Source organism: Leptinotarsa decemlineata, unplaced genomic scaffold (assembly GCF_025532065.1).
Source record: "Leptinotarsa decemlineata unplaced genomic scaffold, Ldec_3_MD MMD2_tig00026307_RagTag_RagTag, whole genome shotgun sequence".
NCBI classification, from domain to species: domain Eukaryota; kingdom Metazoa; phylum Arthropoda; class Insecta; order Coleoptera; family Chrysomelidae; genus Leptinotarsa; species Leptinotarsa decemlineata.
This window is the reverse complement of record NW_027412681.1, coordinates 9,562,476-9,582,597: the sequence shown is the minus strand read 5'-3', so window position 1 is coordinate 9,582,597 and position 20,122 is coordinate 9,562,476. Positions and strand designations below refer to the sequence as shown.

Genomic DNA, 20,122 nt, shown 5'->3' with positions numbered 1-20,122 from the left:
GACAGTGAACTTATCTAAGACCCACGTTACTGCGTTTTCAATTTATAACAACAACTTACCCACATATAGTAAATTCAAAGGAGAGAACATGTTAAATATCTAGGCCTCATTATAGACCGAAATATCAGATGGAACAGACACAATGAATACGTAACAAAAAATTGAGAAAATTAATAACAAAATTCAAACTGTATCAACAATTATTCGACTCGACACAAATGAACATACTTTATGCAAGCCTGGCCCAAACACATATGAACTATGGCATACTTGTTTGGGGAGGGATAACTAATAATTATATTAAAAACCTAGAAGTGACATAAAAATGGCTCCCAAGTATCTCTGTAGTTGTTCCTAAAATAATTTTTTGCTGCGAACTGGTTTATTTTGTGCAAAAAATTCAAGAGACATTTTTTATTTAGAATGAAACAGGCTATCGGAAATGAATTTTCAAATGTGAAACAAATAATAAGACAAAAAGTTATGTTGGAAATAAATTTAGGGGTTGCGTTTTCCACCCCTCACAACCATGGGGTGAACCAAATAAATTACTGGCTAAATGTCTTTTTGGTAGTATAAAACGTCAGGAGAATTTCAATTTTGTAACTTCTTCAGTGCCTGTGAAAAAAATTGTTATACAAATTTTATGTACCCCATTTAAGGGGCTCTATCTCAACAAGGGATGCTCCAATGAAGTTTCTTTATATGAAAGATCCTATCTTTTTTTCGATGAAGAATCACCTCCTTGAATGTTTTACACTTATTCAGTTACACCCTGTATATCTGCACTTTCCTTGAATTCAATATTATTATTTCAACTTTATTATTACATTTTATAGATAAGACTCAAGTTTTAGTAGCATACCCATGCACAAGGGTTCACCTTTTATGGGTTTTCTATTTTATTTGCTATTATTGTTACTCACTCTGTTGTACATCTAAATATTATGAGCGAATAAATTATTATTATTATTGTATTATTATGGAAATGCTTTCATGATATGTTGTGAAAATGAGCATTCTGATTCTTGTCGTAGTTTGTTTTTTCTGAAATCACAAAATTTTGGTATTATATTTTACTGTGTTTTATTGTATTCATCAACCTAAAATATTTCATTCGGAATTTTAGTTCTCTAATCGTAAACTTCATACTCGAGAAATCTTCAAAAAACTGAAATTCGTTCAGATCTATCTTTCGAATAGCCCAATTCATTCAATCGTAAACTCCATTTCCATTGGATTCTCTTTGTGTTTTGCTACGAAACTCAAATCCATCTTTGAAAGTTTTTGATGAACTACTGTGATACTATACAGTGAGGCCAATATTCCAATTGTGGTTCCAGCTAAGACGTCCCACCAGTGATGTCTTCTGTCTGTTATCCTTGTCAACGAGCAGACTAGCGACCATGTCAGACAAACTAATATCAAAAATGGTTTCATCAAAGTACCAGCGTTGATAGTCGGTAGCCTTTCATGGACAATGTACTGAAAATAAAATAAATTTCAGATCAATTGATGTATTGAAATCGAAAGTAGGGTACATGTGAGAAATCAATCATCTATTCTTAAAGCGATTCATATAGCGCAGCCGAATGAAAACGGAATGAAGCCGTTTTGAAGAACTCATAAGCATAAGAACCCTCTTTGGGTTGGGCTACCTATCAGGCGCGTCCCCAGGTGACGGAAAGGGAAACAGCCAGGGGACTGGAGGAGATGTCTCCTAGTGACCTGTTCACCTTACTGGAAAGGACAGGATGGACGATGACCTAGGAGGACAACTCCTTGGGAGGATAACTCCTTGGGAGGATGTACAATTGGTCATATGTGGCCTAAGTGCTGTGAGTCTACATTCACCCTCTCTACTCTACAGATACAAAAGCATAAGAATCCGTAAAACATTTTGGAAGAGAACACTCTTTTCCGGTATATTTGACATCACCACGTCCCCCATCAAGCGAGGGTTCAACTTTTCAGAGTATATATGTAGCTTCACTTCCAGCCCCCCATGCAGAGGGCATCATGAATGTGGAACAACTCATCCGCGTTCCTCTTGAGAACTCTGGCTCGCAATGAGGTTCAAGCCAAGCTACAACACGATAAGAGAATCTCGTTGGTCCTTACTGACAATATAGGAAAGTTTGATAATGGAGATAGAACACAATAGAACCGTGAGACGGCATTGGCAGAGATCAGAACGAAGTTGATTCAAAATAGAATTGTAGAAACCTTTAAAACATGTGTAATTCATACAGAAAAGATTACATTTATTACCGTTCAGTAATTTTGTATCAGAAACTTCACAGCAGTAATTTTTAATAAACAGGAGATGTAGGAGAAAGCAATTACATGCTCACATATGAGTGACTACATACACTTGTGACGCATTATTTCCAAATGAACTTCAAACACTTCAATTTTATCTCATTAAGACACATAGAACACAAACTGGGGAGCTTATAAGGCAGACCTTGAAGCTTGCTCAAAAAATCATCATATCTTCGCGAAACAAATATTCTTCCATAATAATTCATGGAGCAATCAAGAATATCCTTAGTTAGAACTAAGATCTAGCACGTAGGAGACATCACTGAAACATCAGTGATAGGAACGAAAAGTTATAACCTTATATTCAAAATCCTGACTGAATCCAAGAGGGATTTGAGGAGGAAGCTAAACTTATAGTTTCGAAAGAACCAAGGCTTGGCTACGGTCGAAAATAAAAACTGTTTTTTGATATCGTTAGCGTATTTGATAACATCATCAGCAGGTGAAGAGGTTACTTTTTTGAACGGACTGTGCAGTACGATTGTGTTTCAAGTGAAAGGTTTTTTCTCCATTCTCATGGAATCATATTCTGGAGGACTACGTCTCCTGAATTACAATGAAAACTTGCTAAGTTCAGGATTTTTACAATGATATATTCGAAAAACCGGATGCATTATAACAAAAGAAAGACTATGGATCCATCCTTCGACCATAAGAACGTCTTCTTATCGGGGTGAAAAAAGAAAGAAATAGATACTTTCATACTCCCAGTCGGAAAAATACAAATAGTTGGGTAAATTCTACAACTCAATAACTATCCTATTGTAAACTATTAAATAACAGGGGAGGCAGAAGTGGATTAACTAATACTAAAAGTTCACAGAACTGAGAGACCAGACAAATCTGGAATTTTGGAATATATTGTGTTTTCAGCGAAAGCCAAATGAGTAGCAAAATGAGAGAGCCATGTTGAGTGATAATATTTTACTAACAAATAACTTCCATTTGTTATGTCTCTCTCGAATGCGTGATGTTTTTATAGAAATGTAAAATCCCTTAGTCACATAACAATTTCATTGGATATATGATGGAATCGGCCGATACTTGATGAAAATCCATAACTAACGTATTCCAAAAACACTTTATTGTGAGATTTTTACTAAATTGTTTTACAAAAACGCAACACGTGTTTCGCCATACAATGGCTTCATCTGGCGTGTCTTTCAACTAATTCTACACATTCAATACTAAATATATATATATATATATTTTATGGAGTACCTGAAATCAAAGTACCTGTAAACGAAGTACCTGAGTTTTAAGTAGCTGATATTTTACCTGAGTTTCTAACGAATTAAATTACCTGCACTTATGTTCCATTTTCACATTTGAAAAAATATATTCAGTAACGGAGAGTTATTGAGTTCTAATTGATCATTCAGTAAATTACCCGAATTTCTAAATCTATTGATTTATAAACATTCTAGAAGATTAAGTTTCAAACTCTTCTCTTCTAAATGTAACACCTCGTACTCATGATTGAACTCATGTCCTTCTGCTAAAAGATGGTTTGCAAATATGGAATTGGTCTTTCTATTTACAAAACTACTCCTATGTTCTTTAATTCGTTGGAAAAATGTTCTTCCTGTTTGGCCAATATACAGTTTTGGACAAGAGCCAGAAGTCAGCTTATATACTCCTGATCTATCCGACATCAAAGTTTTGTCCTTATTGTTTTTAATAAATTTACTTAGGTTATTATTCGTTCTATAAGCTACGTTTATGCCTTCTTTCTTTAAAAAACGGGCAATATTCCTGTTTGGTTCCCCCACACATGTCAATGTCTTATAACTAACGTTATCGCATCTTGAATATGGGTAGACCAGATCCATGGCTTGCTTTTGTCGTTTTTTGGAAAGGATGGAGCTTACAATATCTACCTTAAAACCGTTATTAATCGCGATTTGTTTGATCAAATTCAGCTCTTTCTGGAAATCCCTATCAGACAGTGGAATATTCAATAATCTGTGAAGCATACTATTGAATGCAGCAACTTTATGCTGGTACGGGTGTGTGGAGGAATTATGTATGATAATGTCCGTGTACGATGGTTTGTGGAAAGTTGCAAACTCATGTTTATTGTTATTTTTCGTAATGGTTAAGTCCAGGTAATTTATTGAATTATTTACCTCCCTCTCAGTGGTGAATTTTATTTACGGGTGGATGGAATTGGCATATTCAATGAACTTGCCTGATTGCCTATCTCTACCAGTAAAACATACTAAGATATCATCTACGTATCTGTACCAGTACAAAAAATTGTTGGCTAACTGATTATTATGGATTTCATACTCTATGTTATCCATGAAAATTTCCGCCAGTAGGGGACTCAAAGGATTCCCCATTATTAGTCCTTCATTGCATGAAAAGAATTCTCCGTCAAACTGGAAATAATTTTGAGACACACAAATGGTGAGTAAATCAACAATCTCCTGTTTTATCAGTGGATTCACGTGGTTTTTGTCTAAGAGACACTCCACTAGTCCAATTGTTTCAGTAAATTAACTCCATATTTTTGAACGTTTCTTGCAACTTACCGACGAGAACATTCCTATGAACCAAGTCGTTGAGGCATGTCCTGAAGGAAATGATAAGGAAGAATCTGCGATTACATAAAAATCATACTTGGTACTTGTACACGTGAAACTTTCCACAAAAGTTCCCTCAGTGCAGTTCATTGCTGTATCTGGCTCACAAACATCGAAAAAATGCGGTCTGTGTTCTCCTAGGAGTACTTTTGCCATAGATGTGAGAAACAGAACTGTGATGGTTCCAACCAAACAGTCTCTGAAGAGCAGGTAGGCCGTAAAGATGTTGATTCTCTTGAATGACTGATGGATCAACATTTCCGTGGTTAGAATCATCGTCACAGGTACAAGAATGGCTGTTACACCCAGTATTTCTGGAGTCACGGTGTCTCCTGTATATTTGTGGGATATCAGAGGATCCTTGCAGTAGAAACCCACTTTTTTACTTGGGATAATCCCATATTCCGTCAGACATGTGAGTATTATAACTGAAAAGAGCAATGTCATGAGATTTTTTTTTAGAGAAATGAATTTTCATGAATCATAATAATGATGATAAGAAGTCTTTATTCATCATATTCAATGGTTTACAAATGCATGTTCAACAAGAATGATGAATGGGCGGGGTTCAGCTATTGAAGCTGCTCTGAAACCCATCCTTGTACGTCCACACCTAATCTATAAGATCACAAAAACCTTCAATATTAATATATCTGTATAGTTATAGTATAATAGATACAAGGAGTAGGTGGAAAGAAACTAATGATAATAAAATTAATAAGTAAAGTGGCTGTATAATTGAATAATTTCATATCGTTAGAATTGAAACCTGTTTGTACATGTGCCAAAAATTATTGCAAGAGTCATCAGATAATAAAGACATCATTACCTTGTTCAGAGGACGACTTTCAAACGTTTTTTGAAATTTCTCAAACTGAGGTCTTTGAGTTCATGGGGTAACCTATTGTAAAGTTTTGCTATATTTTTCAAAAAACTACGTGTTTATAATACGGTTTTATGTTTCGGAATGAGCAGTAGATAATAATTACGCGAATTATTCTTCCGCGACAAAAAAAACATTTTTTTCCGCAAATATAATGGTGTTCCTGATTGCAAAAACTTTATGGATTACAGTAAGGAGGTGTGTTTCTCTCATTTGATTCATTTTCAACCAACCTGAGTAATTGAATGAATTACTAATATGATCCTACTTCCGTATACCATATGCGAATCGAATACAACTATTTTGTCGCAATACGCTAATCGGGAGAATATTGAAGACTCACATAGATTCAATTTGAGTTTTTTTGACATCAATTGCCTACTGGGGTATAGATAGCTGCCGTAATACGTTATATGAGGTCTTACACAGCAGATTAACATGCTTTATGAATCTCAGGCTAGTATCGATCCAAAAATCCAAATTTATGCTCTCATTTACGAATTGTATAGGACTGTCATTAGTTCTTATAGTGAGTTGGCGATGAAGTTTCTCTTTCCTTTGGAACCAAACAGCATCACTTGGGGTTTTATGATATCCTAGGCAATGATTACTTCACTGAAACTGAACGACATGTAAATTGAGTGTCATCCGCGTAATGGTGTATTTTGATTGATCTGACGCTTTCGTGGAAATTTGATATATAGAGAGCAAAGAGTAGAGGTCCCAAGACAGAGCCTTGTGGAACGCCATAATGTCTTCTTGAAGAAGAAGATTGTTCACCATTCAAATTAACAATTTGAGTTCGTCCAGTTAAGTAATTCTCCAGGGGTGAAACTGTACCGCCAAAGACGCCAAAATATTTTAGTTTCTTACATGAAACAGACGGTTCCAAAGTATCGAAAGCTGTACTATAATTTGATAGAATGAGACAGGTCAAATTTCCCTCATCAATTGCTTTGAAAATATCATCTGTACTCAGACTCAATGATGTAGTTGTACTGTATTGAGGACGGAATCCAGATTGAACTTCAGTCATAAGATTAGTCATACTAATATAACTCGTAACCTGTTCTTTACTTATCATTTCGAACGCTTTCGAGAAAGTTGGAAGAATACTGATTGGTTTTATATCAGACAGTTCTGCAGGATTATTACATTTAGCTAAAGGTCTGACATTAGCGTGTTTCCACAGAGAGGGTGATATGCGTCAATAAATGAGGTACTATCAAGTTTAGCATGCGAATAGGGATTCCCCACAGCATTGCTTTTGATTGTATTGAGGCATTTCAAGATGGTTTCCGAACACACAGTACTAAATTTGAAATCAGGATCGTGTAAAGGTATCGTGTATTTATCAAACAGGGCTGTTTGTCTTTGGGTTTTACTTATAGTTCTGTAAGTCCTTTTAGTAATTCCATGACCTAATTGTTTTTAGTTTTTTATATCGTCGAAACGCTTTATTTTTGAGAAAAGCATCTGTTTTATGTTATCTGTCCAATGTGATGGTGACTTGGTTGCCTTCATCGTACGGTAAGGCGCATGAACATCGAATATATTTATAACCTGGTTATTGAAACAAGTTAGCGTTTCATCTGCATTATCAAATTGATGGATGGTATTCCAGTTGACATTGCATAATTCTAGACTGAAAGAGTACCCTTGAAAGTTACTGAAATTGCGGTACGTAATGTATTTGACGAATTTATCTTTAGGTGAATTAATTTCACATGGAAAAGCAAAGTGATCCGAGACACCATCAATATCGAGAACATTTATTGATGAAAAATACTGTGCGTTATTGACAATTATCAAATCTATGAGCGTTTAATTTATATTAGTTATTCTAGTTGGGGTATTATTTATTAGCTGAACCAAATTGTATGAATCGAATGTGTCAAGTAACAATTTATTTTTTTCACAATTCAAACAATTCAATCCAATATTACAATTCAATTATCCACTAGTATATTTTCAACATTTACGAAATGAAGAATTCAGAATATTCAAGTGATAACTTCAAAATTATATGTCATGGTATTCTCAATAACAATAATTGCTTATATAAGGAGTAACAAAACGGTTGAACATACAGTACGTAAACGGTAAGCATGTTCTCAGAGCCTAAAGGTCACTCTTGAATATCTTCCAAGTACTCATTGATTGCGTAAAAACTGTTTTTTAGCAAATACGATTTGATGGTTCGCTCAAACTCATTCACACTCATCGTTTTGATTTAATGAGGCAGTGCATTGTAGAGACTAAAATCTAAAGAATTTTTTTGTGAAATACAAAGCTCATATCTAGGAAGTCTGAAATTGTCAGAATTTCTAGTGTTATGATGGTGGATGTCAGCATGTGTAGTGAGGTTGGACGATGTTCTGTGTATTTCAAGGAGTGAATTGTAAATGTACAAGGGACGAAAGAGTCATGATTCTGAGTTTGATGAATAAAGGTCTACACGTATTTCTATACCCTAAATTACCTAATATTCTTATTGCCTTTTTTTGTTGAATGAAAATAGCATTAGCAGCCGAGGATTTTCTCCATAGTAAAATGGCGTAACCCATATGAGACTGAATCAGTGAGAAATAAACTGTTCCCAAAGTTTCGTAGTTTGAAATATGTCTGTGCTGTCGCAGATGAAATAATATGTTCAACAGTTTATGTTATAATTGAGCATTCCAATTCAGTTCAGGGTCTAAAGTAACACGAAGTAGCTTCACAATAGGTATTTCAAACGAATAAAGAACTTCTATATTTTCCTACACACACTTTGTTTTATTTGAGTTTACATATAAGATGCGCTTAATGACAGCCATCATGTCTTATTTCTGTAATTGTTTCGTACTGAAACCCGTTTTGTTAGTGATTTTTGCAACTTGCTTCAAAATGAAAGTGAAACTCAGTTCTCTTTTGTTCATTGTAATCTGTCTACTGAAGTGCATTAAAATTTATGTGTTCCACTCATTACACCAACACATTCTTTGTCATCTCACATTGTTGTAGCGACTCATATGAAATAAATATTATAACACATTATTTCTCATCAAATTATTTCAATCTGACATCCACAATACTCCACTGTGTAAAATTTTCGCGAGTATTTCATTTGGGCTAAAAACATATGACTCACCAATAGCACTTATGAAAAAATTCAAAACATTGGCCAGTGAAATGTTCAAGTCAAAAACTCTCCAAACAAAAATTTTTCTTGGCGGTGCACACACTTCTGAGTTTTCTGCACAGTCCCTCACGGCATTTATAATTTTTTTGAAAAAATTTGCCATTCTTGCATCTACGACTACCATGTGAAAAAATGAAAAACATTCAAATTGAATAGTATTTACATCATAACTGGTATCAGTGTTTGCGTTTAATACTTAACTTGGGATTTGTCAGTTTAGATATCATTCTTCTATAGTTGACGCAACTTTTTATTCAGTGAGAGAGCACAATTCAAGTCATTAATATACGTATATTGAACTCGATATACAATATTATTATAGTGTTTCGAATTTGAAATTGATTGATGAAAAGATATTGGAAATGCATCCGTTCGAAGACAAGTTATGGAAACCCAAAATAGCATATCACCAAGTTTGTTAATCTCATCTTGTTTGTCTCATGAAATTCTTCTTCAAGTGGCAACTCTGATATCTGTAGGACATCTTTAGCATTTGATTTTTCAAGGTATTATCATGAAAAATACTCAAAAACAATAAGTTGTTGGGTTCAGCCGATCAATCCTACCCCCAATATCAAGTAATTTGAGGATAACTAACTTGCCTAATAGAGAAGATCATTGGAGTATTCTGCCTTCATAATTGAAAGTTAGTTGACAACTCTTTTGAACAACAAAACTAAAATGAATAGAACAAATTTTACCAAATATATTTCAAAAAATAGATTATCGATTTTCAAATATTAACAAGTCATTCAGAATAACTCCTATTCTTGAAAAATATTTCATTATTTCCTACTGTTTCCGTAAGTTCTATAATCAACTTTGACTGAGTTTTATTCATGTAATTCATGAAGTATATTAAGAATGTAGCAATAACATTTCTTTACCCAGTATAGTGATTTTTTTTAAACCCGTATTTTCTTTCCATTGGAATTTAGACTCAGTACTATGACAAAACATCTTTCTTCCTCCATCTTGTAGCCTGTTTACGAAGCTTACGTCAAACACTAACAGTTTTGTTTATGTTCAGTCAAATGTGGCTCCATCTTCCTGTGGAAGATGGAGCCACAATGTTCTTTCCACATGTTGATTTAAAACTATTTTTGCAGTTTTTTTTAGAACAGCCTTATCATTGAAAAATCAATTGGACACTTTTTCATTCCATTCTATTCAAATATTGTCCACAACTGTCTAGGAACAGAGTCTGAAAGTGAATAGAGTGTTTGTTTTGTTAAAATGAATTAAAAAAACAATTCTCAGACTACAGAAACCTTTTGTGGGCAAATACAAACTGAAAACTAGTGCAGAATTTCATAATTACTTCACTGGTGAAAATTCAAACCTCTGCATAACTAAATATGATGTATGTCCCTATTGAAAGTCTAGTTTACATGTTTAATACAACAAATCCTTAATCACGTCCTCCAGCATTCAAAATGCAGTGGAAGCTATTGCTTTACAAAAACTGTTTCTACAGTATAAATGAATTTTTGACCACCCAAAAGTTCGTTTCCTTACACCTTCATATCTCCACTTTTGCTTATTATTGGTGTCTGAATGCAGGTATACAGGTATTGTAATTTAGAAATTACTTTCAGTTTATGCTTGATGAAGCTATTGTATAGCGAAACACGTGTCGAAGTTTTTGTGAAACCCTTTATAGTGAAGTGAAAATCATACGATAAACTGTATTTATTAGTTGTTCAATATGGATTTTCATCAAGTATCCGCCAGTTCTATTCAAATATTCAGGTAAACAAATGACCTACATTTTTTTGAATATTATACCTAGTTGATATATTTTTTTGGCTCACATAACTTTCTATTCTATTTAACTCTATTCCATTCTACTATATTTCACTCTACTCTAATACATTCTATTTTATACTATTCTAGTCTATTCTATTGTATCCTGTGCACTAAAAAACAACAACTAGGTAATTGTTTGAGACGTTTTCCTGTTTAATTTTATTGTTGCTGCAAACTATATTCACAATATTATTTGAAAAAAGTATTTTTCATTAAAATGTATAACCCTATATCTTGCAAATGATGTGATTCCTCACGTATGTTTACATGCATTATTTTCATGAAGTAAGCTCCTGAATACGCCCTTACACTTTTTTACTGTAACTAGGAAATAACTTGTGTAACATAAAAAAAAATTATCAACCTTTTTTGGGTATTTGATACCTTCCACAATCTGAAAAATATAAAAGTTATAATGGAGAACTTTATACAAGTATAGAAGGGCAAACTTTTCAGTTTACCCCGATGAGTAACTGCGTAAAAATCAAAGTATTTTTCACAAAGAAATATCTTATCTTTTACGTTTCGGAGGCCAAAATCTGCCTCCGTCTTCAGAAATGGATAAAAAATTCGAATATATTGGCAGTTATTCCTTTTTAGATAGTTTATTTCTTTACTTCTTCGACAGATGTCAAAGAAGTTTCGAAATATAAAATTATGTCAATGTTTTTGATTGACAACTGAAACATTCGATGTAATACAAGGTACTCTCCGATATCAGTCTGTTGCCATTTCGCCACTATCCAAAGTTTTCTTCAAGATGGGTAGCCAGGTACGGTCTATTTCTGAGGAGCTATTTGAGATACAATTCTCTCCAGACATGAGAATATACGCTGATTCTTTTAGCTTACGTCTCTTAGAATGAGGCTCATTGGTAATCATTCTTGTCCTATTCCATTCCACCCGATGTTCACCGTCTGATTTTAAAATATGTTCTGATAATTTTGATCCTGTCAATTGTCTATTTTTTATGTAATCTCGATGTTCATTCTCACGCACTTTCAATGTTCTCGAAGTTTCACCAATGTAACTTTTACCACAAGAACAAGGTATTTCATAAATACAATTTTTTGTTTTTTCTTCAGTGTTGTTGGGTTTTGTATGTGTGAGTATAGATCTCAGTGTATTTTTTGTTTTGAAAGTAGTTCTAACATAAAATACCTATTTCCAATTCGTCTTATTTTTTCAGATAGTCTTGGAATGTAAGGTATAACGTAAGTTGTGAAAGGTGTTGGTGGATGTTGAGTCGGTAATTGTTTAGTTGGATGTTAAACAATTACCGAATCATAACAACTCCAACTGAAAAATTATCTGGCATTTGGACTTAACAGTAATGTTTTCAAACTAATCTGTTTACATATACCCATCAGGGTGACTGAAGAGTTTCTTTGAAAGTGAATTGGAGAGGGATCTTTGAAAATCACACTGTAAACCATTCCTAATATTCAATTCTTATTCAGAAAAATCAAACACAACTTATGTTTTTTATATTATTTTATATATTTTCAAAACATTTTTCATAATTATTGATCTACTTTCTATCGCAACACTATGTACAAGAATAATACCACAACACCGTCCCTCACATTATTGATACATAAATAAATAATATAAGTTCAACATGGTTGAAAAAAATTGTCGAGTGTCAAAAAAATCCTGACACAGATCCATTCATCTTCAGTTACATTTATCATTTCCCATTCAAAAATGAACCAGTCATTGAAAAACCTGTCTTCAGTTCGTTTTTCGAAGTCACATTGATCGCATCCGGGGGCTGAATCCCCCCCTACTGCCATACAGTATCACCTCATTTTGTAGTAGTGAATATGATTAAAAATGGTGCGAAAAATATGAGAAGTGGCAGGAAAGTTCCAACTGGAAGTTGATGTGAGAAAACTATATAATCACACTGGTCGCTTCTTTGTTCTTGACGTCCAGCAAAGTTGTAGTGGATGAACAGTCTTTTGTAATTATGTGGGAAGTATTCATTTTTCTGTGTACCAAAGTGATGGTGTATACGGCACCCACCACACCAAGCATCGTCCCAGCTAAGACATCCCACCAATGGTGCCTCCTGTCAGATATTCGTGTCAAAGAACAAATCAAAGACCATGTGAGGCACACGGCTATCAGGAACGGTTTGAGCAGTCGACCTGTTTCTGACGTTGGAAGTCTGGTCTGGATGATGTACTGGAAAATGAAAGAAACAATAAATTATTGGAAAATCGCAAAATATGTATAAAATCATATGATGAAATTGGGTGGGGCTAAAAATTACGTAGGCTAATATACAGCTGGCGCTACTAGATTTTCAGTTAACCCGAACCTTCAAAACTGATGTGTACACATTTTACAGCTGTAGGACTATTGGTTAGAGGAATATAACATTTTGAATGAAGCAACATTTGTTAGGTTGACTAAAATTATTAAAAAGGAATTACGTGCAGTGCCGGATTTAAGCATAGACAACATAGGCAGTTGCCTAAGGACAGCCACCACAAGGGGGCCGCCACCACACCACAAAAAAATTAAAATTAAATCGATAAAAGCTCAGTAGAGACAAAAAAACTGAGGGAAAAGTTAACAATGAAAAAGTACGAGATCAAGCAGCACGAAATATGGACACAAATGGCGCCTTTCGCATATTTTACCGCGCCGCGGAAAAAGGCGTCTCACCTACTCTATCTATTGAAAAAGTCTTGCGCCGCGCCAGCCCCGTTCCGCTCCACCCGCCCAAGCGCGAATGCATGCTCCTGTTTAGCGTTTTCTTGTGTTTATGCCTAACCAGGGTCATAAGGCAAAGGATATGTATGAGGGCTCGATTAATTTTCTAGAACAAAACGAGCTGCATCTGGAGAACATTCGTGGACAATCGTACGACAATGCGTCTGCAATGAGTGGCAGATATAATGCCCTACAAGCATAATTACAAGAAAAAAATAGCCTAGCAGCTTGGGTGCCGTGTGTTGGCCATTCACTTAATCTTGTCATACAATCGGCTAGAGAATGTCCGAATATGCCCTCCATTAAATTTTCAAAGTGATCCGTTGTCTGGTTCACCAGAAACGTCTAATGTGCCATCCACCGTGAATCAGCCTGTATATATATATATATATATATATATATATATATATATATATATATATATATATATATATATATATATATATATATATATATAACTATATATTTCTAACTTTGCCATACCATAATGCAGACCGACAGCTGTTGCTCTTGATTTAGCTATGTCCTATGTCTTCTTCATCCTCAATAATTTCTTTGAAGGCATTTATAAAACCTTTAACGTGACTTGACGTGACCAGCGAGTTGTTGTCGTTCTTTTCAACACAAGAATAGGTTGGTCAGTTTTTGCTGCTCTTAAACAGCGACTAACTGTATTGTACCTGTTAGTTGAAGCAGTAAAGTATACATACATATTGCTCTAAGACAAACATATTGAAATTGTTCTGAATTCGTATAAATTTCTTGAGGTTCATTGGCGGTAGATTCGGATACATTTCATTGAACTTTCTACATGTTCTGCTGATAATTTTGTCACACTGTCCAAAAATAATAAACAAATTCATAAGAACTTCGTTTGAATAGTTTTGTTCCATCGTTTTGAAGGTATTTGCAACTTCTGATGTGACGAAAATGTCGATATTATTAGGAGAATGTCACAACGCTACTGTCAAATAGTAATCATGGCCTGCTTACCAAATACCGAATGGAAATACCATTCTGAAGGGACATTTTCACAAATAAATGTTCATAAGTCCGAAACTTAACTAGTTAGGTATAGGTAGGATATACATAGAAAGAAAGCAAATTTCAGCAGCTTTCCGAATTTTCAATAATATACAGGGTGTTCTATTTAAAATAATCAAATTTCAGCAATTTTTTCAAGCAAACGAAAAAAACTGTATTTTTTTACCACCCTGTATTGAAGTAACGGAGATTAGGCTGACGTGTGGGAAGTGTACAAGTATCACCTAACTCCAAACCAAATTTCGATATCATAGTACTTCTTAACTAAAAGATATCGGCATTTTTAGAAGTCATGATTTTCGAAGAAAAAAATTGAAATTAATTTTTATTTCGAAAACGGTAACAGATAGGTATAGGGAAATATCAAGAAAAGTTGTCGGGCAATTGTTGGAGATTCCAAAAATAATATTATATACAGAGTGTTCTATTTGAAAAATCAAAGTTGCTACTGCTTTCTAATAGAAGCGGCAACACCGCATTGTCGAAAATATTTTAGTTGGCTAGAGAATGTCCGAATATGCCCTCCATTAAATTTTCAAAGTGATTTTATATATATATATATATATATATATATATATATATATATATATATATATATATATATATATATATATATATATATATATATATACATATTATATATATATACAGTTTTTTTGGATGATATTTTGGGACATATAAACAAATTCAGCAAAAGCCTACAAAATCCTAGGTTGAACTTGAACACTGTTGCAGCACTGCTTACTTCATTAAAATCAACCATTGAAAATAAAACAGACAGTTTTAATGAATATGAAGTAAAAACTTTCAAACTAGTTGTCTGCCGAAACTATGAAGAAGAAAAAAGAAGAAAAGCAAGCTTCGGAAGTTCAGTTGTCACCCTCTGACAAATTTAGAACTCAAAGCTACCTCCCAGTTGTTGACCAGCTCATGACCGCTCTTCAGATGGTAATCAACGCGTACTCACTTCTAAATAAACGATTTGGGTTTTTGAAAAATTCAACAACTATTTCTGATCAAGAAATTATGTCTGCTAATCAAAACATGGTGAAAGAAAACCTACTATACGACGACGTAGATGATACTCTAGGTAACGAATTCATACATTTCAAACTATTTTGAATTTGAACAAAAGAGAAGAGAAGAGATTAGCTATGGGAGATGGATGTATGAATTGTGTAAAAACAATGTTAAAGAAGCTTTCCCAAAGTTGAGATAATTCTGAGAATTTATCTCTAACTAATGGTGACAAAGTGTATGGCTGAAAGATCCTTTTTGGAACTGGAAGTTATAAAACATAAATTCCGAAGTTCCATGACCGAGGACAGATCAAATATTTTGGCTCTTCAAGTTTAGAGAGTGATGTTTTGAGGGAAACAGACTTCAACGATATTATCGATACGTTTATTAATGTGAAAATCAAACGAAAAATAATTTAGCTTCAGTTTAATTTTGAATGAATTTATGTTAGCCAATTTATTCAGTTGCTCCCTTTCAACAGTTAACTACGAACGATTTGAGGGCCTCCACCACATGCTCTGCCTATGGGCCACCGAAGTCTAAATCCAGCGCTGATTACGTGTGTTAATGAAACATTGGCTTTTGAAAAAAAAATACCGTTGAAGCCAAGGCTTGAATCGATTGATATTATGTGGACTTTGCAGTAGGAAAACCAACCGTTGAGAAGTGGTTTGATGAGTTCAATCAAGGTGGAATGAGCATCGAGGACGATGCATGAAGTGGACCCCCCAAAGAGGCTGTTTCCGACGAAAATTACGAAAAAAGCCACAGAGTAATTTTGGATGACCGCATAGTAAATTTGATCCAGATAGCTCAGGCTCTAAAGATATCAAGGAAACGTGTTGGACATATCGTGCATGAATATTTTGAGTATGTGAAAGTTCTGTTCAAAGTGAGTGTTGCGCGAGCTCACAATCGACTAAAAACAACAATGAACTGATGCTTCTAAGCAGTGTTTGAAGCTTTCCACAAGGAAAAACACGAATTTATGCATCGATATGTGACAATTGATGAAACATGGCTCCATCGTATAACATCAGAATCAAAACGATCGTCATTTGAGTGAACCCACTCAAATGCATGCATAGAGGCAACAGTCCGCTAGCAAAGTTATGGCGTTAGTATTTTGGGATGCGCATGGAATAATATTCATCGTATATCTTGAAAAGGGAATAACTATCAACAGCGGATATAATAGAGCTATATTGAAGCATTTGAAGGACGAAGTCGCGAAAAAACGGCTCCATTTAAAGGAAAAGGAAGTTCTGTTTTCTCGAGACAATACACCCTCTCAAGAAACGATAGCAAAATTGCACGAATTTGGCTTCAAATTGCTTCCACATCCACGTTATTCCCCAAGTCTAACCCCCAGCGACTTTTTCCTGTTTTTGAATCTCAAGAGAATGCTGGAAAGGAAATTAGCGCCGATAAACAGGTAATCGTTAAAACTGAGGCCAACTTTGAGACTTAAAAAAATCGTACTATAAAAATGGTTTAAAAAATATGACAGCTATAAATAATCGTTGTATCGCCCTCAAAGTAAACTATATTGAATAATAGAATCAAATTTGATAAAAACATGTTTTTCTATGTTAGCTTACGAGTTTTCCAGCCTAACTCTTACTTGGTGAAAATTCATAACGTATTCAAGTACTTAAAACTTTTTGAGATTTTTACTGAAGAGTTTACGAAATCGCAACACGTTTTTTCTCAGATGACCACGCCTGAAGATGCTATTGTGTAGTGAAACACATCTGTTTTGTGAGTTGTTCAGTAAAAATCTCATCATAAAGTATAATTCCAAATTAAAATCATTATGATATATTGACATTTTCCACAGAGCTACATTTAAATTCTAGTCAATGCCTGGGTATTTTTCAAATGGTAAATAATAAATGGTTTTTTAAATAGTGGTGAAACTATTGAATGAAACAAAAAAATCAACACCAACTCTTCAAGTTTCGGAGGTATAAAAACCAGTGAACTTGAAATTCTAACATTGCTGCCTCGTTTTCATTAGTAGATATGCCTACAAAATCAATATAACCTCGCATGTTTGTGAAAATCTTTATTTATCAGGCTCACAAGCATAAAGCGCTGCTCACTCGGCGATCAATATTGAAAATTGGGTTTGCAAGAGCAGTTTGGCTGCCAAACCATACCTAAAATCTCATATTTGCAAACTGATTTTATGATCTTCGAAACAGAGATGATCTGAATTGAAACACATTCACATTTTCTGTGAAGCGATGATAAAATAAAATGAAACCGACATTATCATTGGGTTTTATTGCTGTTGTGAATGTGGCAATCACGGACAACTAAGTACTTCAATGTGTTTATCTATCAAAACTATTCACGATAATACTAGAGGATATGACTAATGCAAGAACGAAATTATATGTGACGCCACTGAAAGATACATAATAGTGGCATTGTCTTTTGTCGATCAGAAGTGAGATAACAACCCTCAAGAAAGCGAAAATGATCTTAGTGAATCAGTACTATTTTTAGTAATTTTCAACAATAAGTTTACCTATCACGTGTCTATAGATGACAGTACAATAGTTGAAGAATGCATAACTAAGTATTCAATGACCCGCAATTTCTTAAACTGAACTCACTATTGTTCCAACTGATAATCTTTGAGGAAGAAGAAAAAACATTACAATTGAAAATTTCATGTTGTTATTTCTCGGAGAAAATGTTTCAGTACCCTATTAACAATGATTTTTGATGAGCCATTTTACGAAGATCATTTATTTTTTTCAATTTCATTAGCGGAATTGTTGATCAAAGATTTTCCAATCGTGGGAGATTAGGTTTCTTGATTTGAAGACTGGCTTTAAATCAAATCATCTAAAATCTAAAGAAACAATTCGTTCAGGCCAGTCTCAACTCCCTACTTTCTTTATACGAGGAATTGGGCAAGTTTCGGATATGCGGTTGGTTACCTCGTTCACAGGCAACCTTGTATTTGTTGTCCGCTTCAGCTTTGTTCGAGGAATGATACTCTGCCGGATTTCGATTTTCAATTATCAGAAATCATCGACTTTATGTTGATGATAGACACTACCTTGTTGGGAATCACACGTTAAAAGATGATACCTCGGTAGTCCTTAGCTCGAACAAATTTCTCAACTTTTGGGAGTTGTCGTTCGTATGGGGGCGACAGCTGATTAACGGAAAAAAAGATTTTCAACAGATTTTCAACTTCGCACTGATGAGTGGCCAATCAGCCCGAAACCGGTTTGCAAGTGTGTTTCAATAATTAACAATATATTGCGGCAGTTATATCGCCAACAGCATACGCAGAAATAACTTCAGTGGAGAATTCTGCACTGACAGCTGCCGGATATAATCCAACGCCCTTCATAGTATTAGCCAGGGAAGTAGTTGTTTTCTGATAGATGCCAGTCCATTAAACTGAATGAATTGTTCCTTAAGATGATTTGATTAGGTTTCTGACAATACAATAGCGACCGATCAATCTATTCTGTCTGACAGCGTTGGGTTGGTAAACAAGAGTTTACACATGACTGAAGCTGAAGTAAAGAGACAAACTAGACACTGGCACTAGTTTAAATGTTCCAAGATGAATTAGATACTGACGAAACTAGAGAGATCGAAACTGAAAACCAATGAGATGTCAAGGTTTTCCTGATGGATCAATTAGCACTGTTGATGACGCCCGGAACCCTCGGCTTGTGGTGTGAGGAACCTTGTAGTGTTTCTTTCAAAACTTCATCTCGTCCTTGTGGCTCAAGCTGTCAAGGAGCATGTACGGTCTTAAACACGAATTGGTAGCTGTCGTAATTTTGTACTTCACTTCTCAATTTTCACTGACCTTCACTACCAGGAATAATCAGTAAACAGATATGGACGTTTTCATGTTATTGATCCAACATTTCAGGGTATTTTCCGAAATAACACGTATAACATAGTATAACGAGTAGTATAAAATGTGCAACATATTTCACAATTATACCACATGGAGTGTGGTATAATTGCGACTGGTTAGTTCCACTCATTGAACCAAGTTATTCTGAAAGCCGGATAGATTATTGAAGAATGGGTGATCAGTATGTACCTCTGATCTGTACTAGAAATGAAACATTGAAAAATGAGACGCCGGTCCTTGGTTTGAACAAGTTTCGGCTTTTGAGGGTTGTCGTTTGTATGGGTCGATTCACCTTAGACGAAAACGTCTATTTTAACCTATTTTGTAGGAATATATTGGGTAGTTGAATTATGCCTTGTAACGGTCTAAATTTACTTGTAAATATTGTAGATATTGTTCGTTTATTTACTATGGAATCGACAGAATTGTCATTTATTGATGACGAACTTTTCGTCACAGCTAGGGACACATCTGGTTTGTCAGTGTGCCCGACCTACATTTTCAAAGAAGTTGTTACGTTTCAATTTAGCACTAGATCAAACTGCTCTTATGTGACCTTTCAAAACCACTACCTTACCTTTTAAGATCTTTATTCAGAGGATATTAACAATGTAATTCAGTTACAAGTTCATTTTATTCATTTA

The 20,122-nt window shown here is 34.6% G+C and overlaps 2 protein-coding genes across 12 annotated transcripts in view; both read right to left on the bottom strand.

The window, feature by feature from the left end:
* Positions 1-1,061: 1,061 nt before the first annotated feature.
* Positions 1,062-9,133, bottom strand: LOC111512271 (phospholipid phosphatase 1). The gene is made up of 3 exons (XM_023168373.2): positions 8,930-9,133; positions 4,863-5,341; positions 1,062-1,485 (listed from the first exon to the last, which is right to left on the bottom strand). Exons 1-3 carry the CDS (start codon positions 9,102-9,104, stop codon positions 1,210-1,212), a joined length of 930 nt encoding a protein of 309 aa, XP_023024141.2. The 5' UTR covers positions 9,105-9,133; the 3' UTR covers positions 1,062-1,209.
* A 3,132-nt stretch (positions 9,134-12,265) lies between these two features.
* The window catches only part of LOC111512269 (phospholipid phosphatase homolog 1.2 homolog), an 87,006-nt gene continuing 79,149 nt past the window's right edge, over positions 12,266-20,122 (bottom strand). For all 11 annotated transcript variants that reach the window (XM_074180864.1, XM_074180867.1, XM_074180865.1 and 8 more), the window contains exon 4: positions 12,266-12,979. In XM_074180864.1, the coding sequence (XP_074036965.1) occupies positions 12,686-12,979 (294 nt within the window). In that variant the 3' untranslated portion in view covers positions 12,266-12,685. The remainder of the gene's footprint in view (positions 12,980-20,122) is intronic.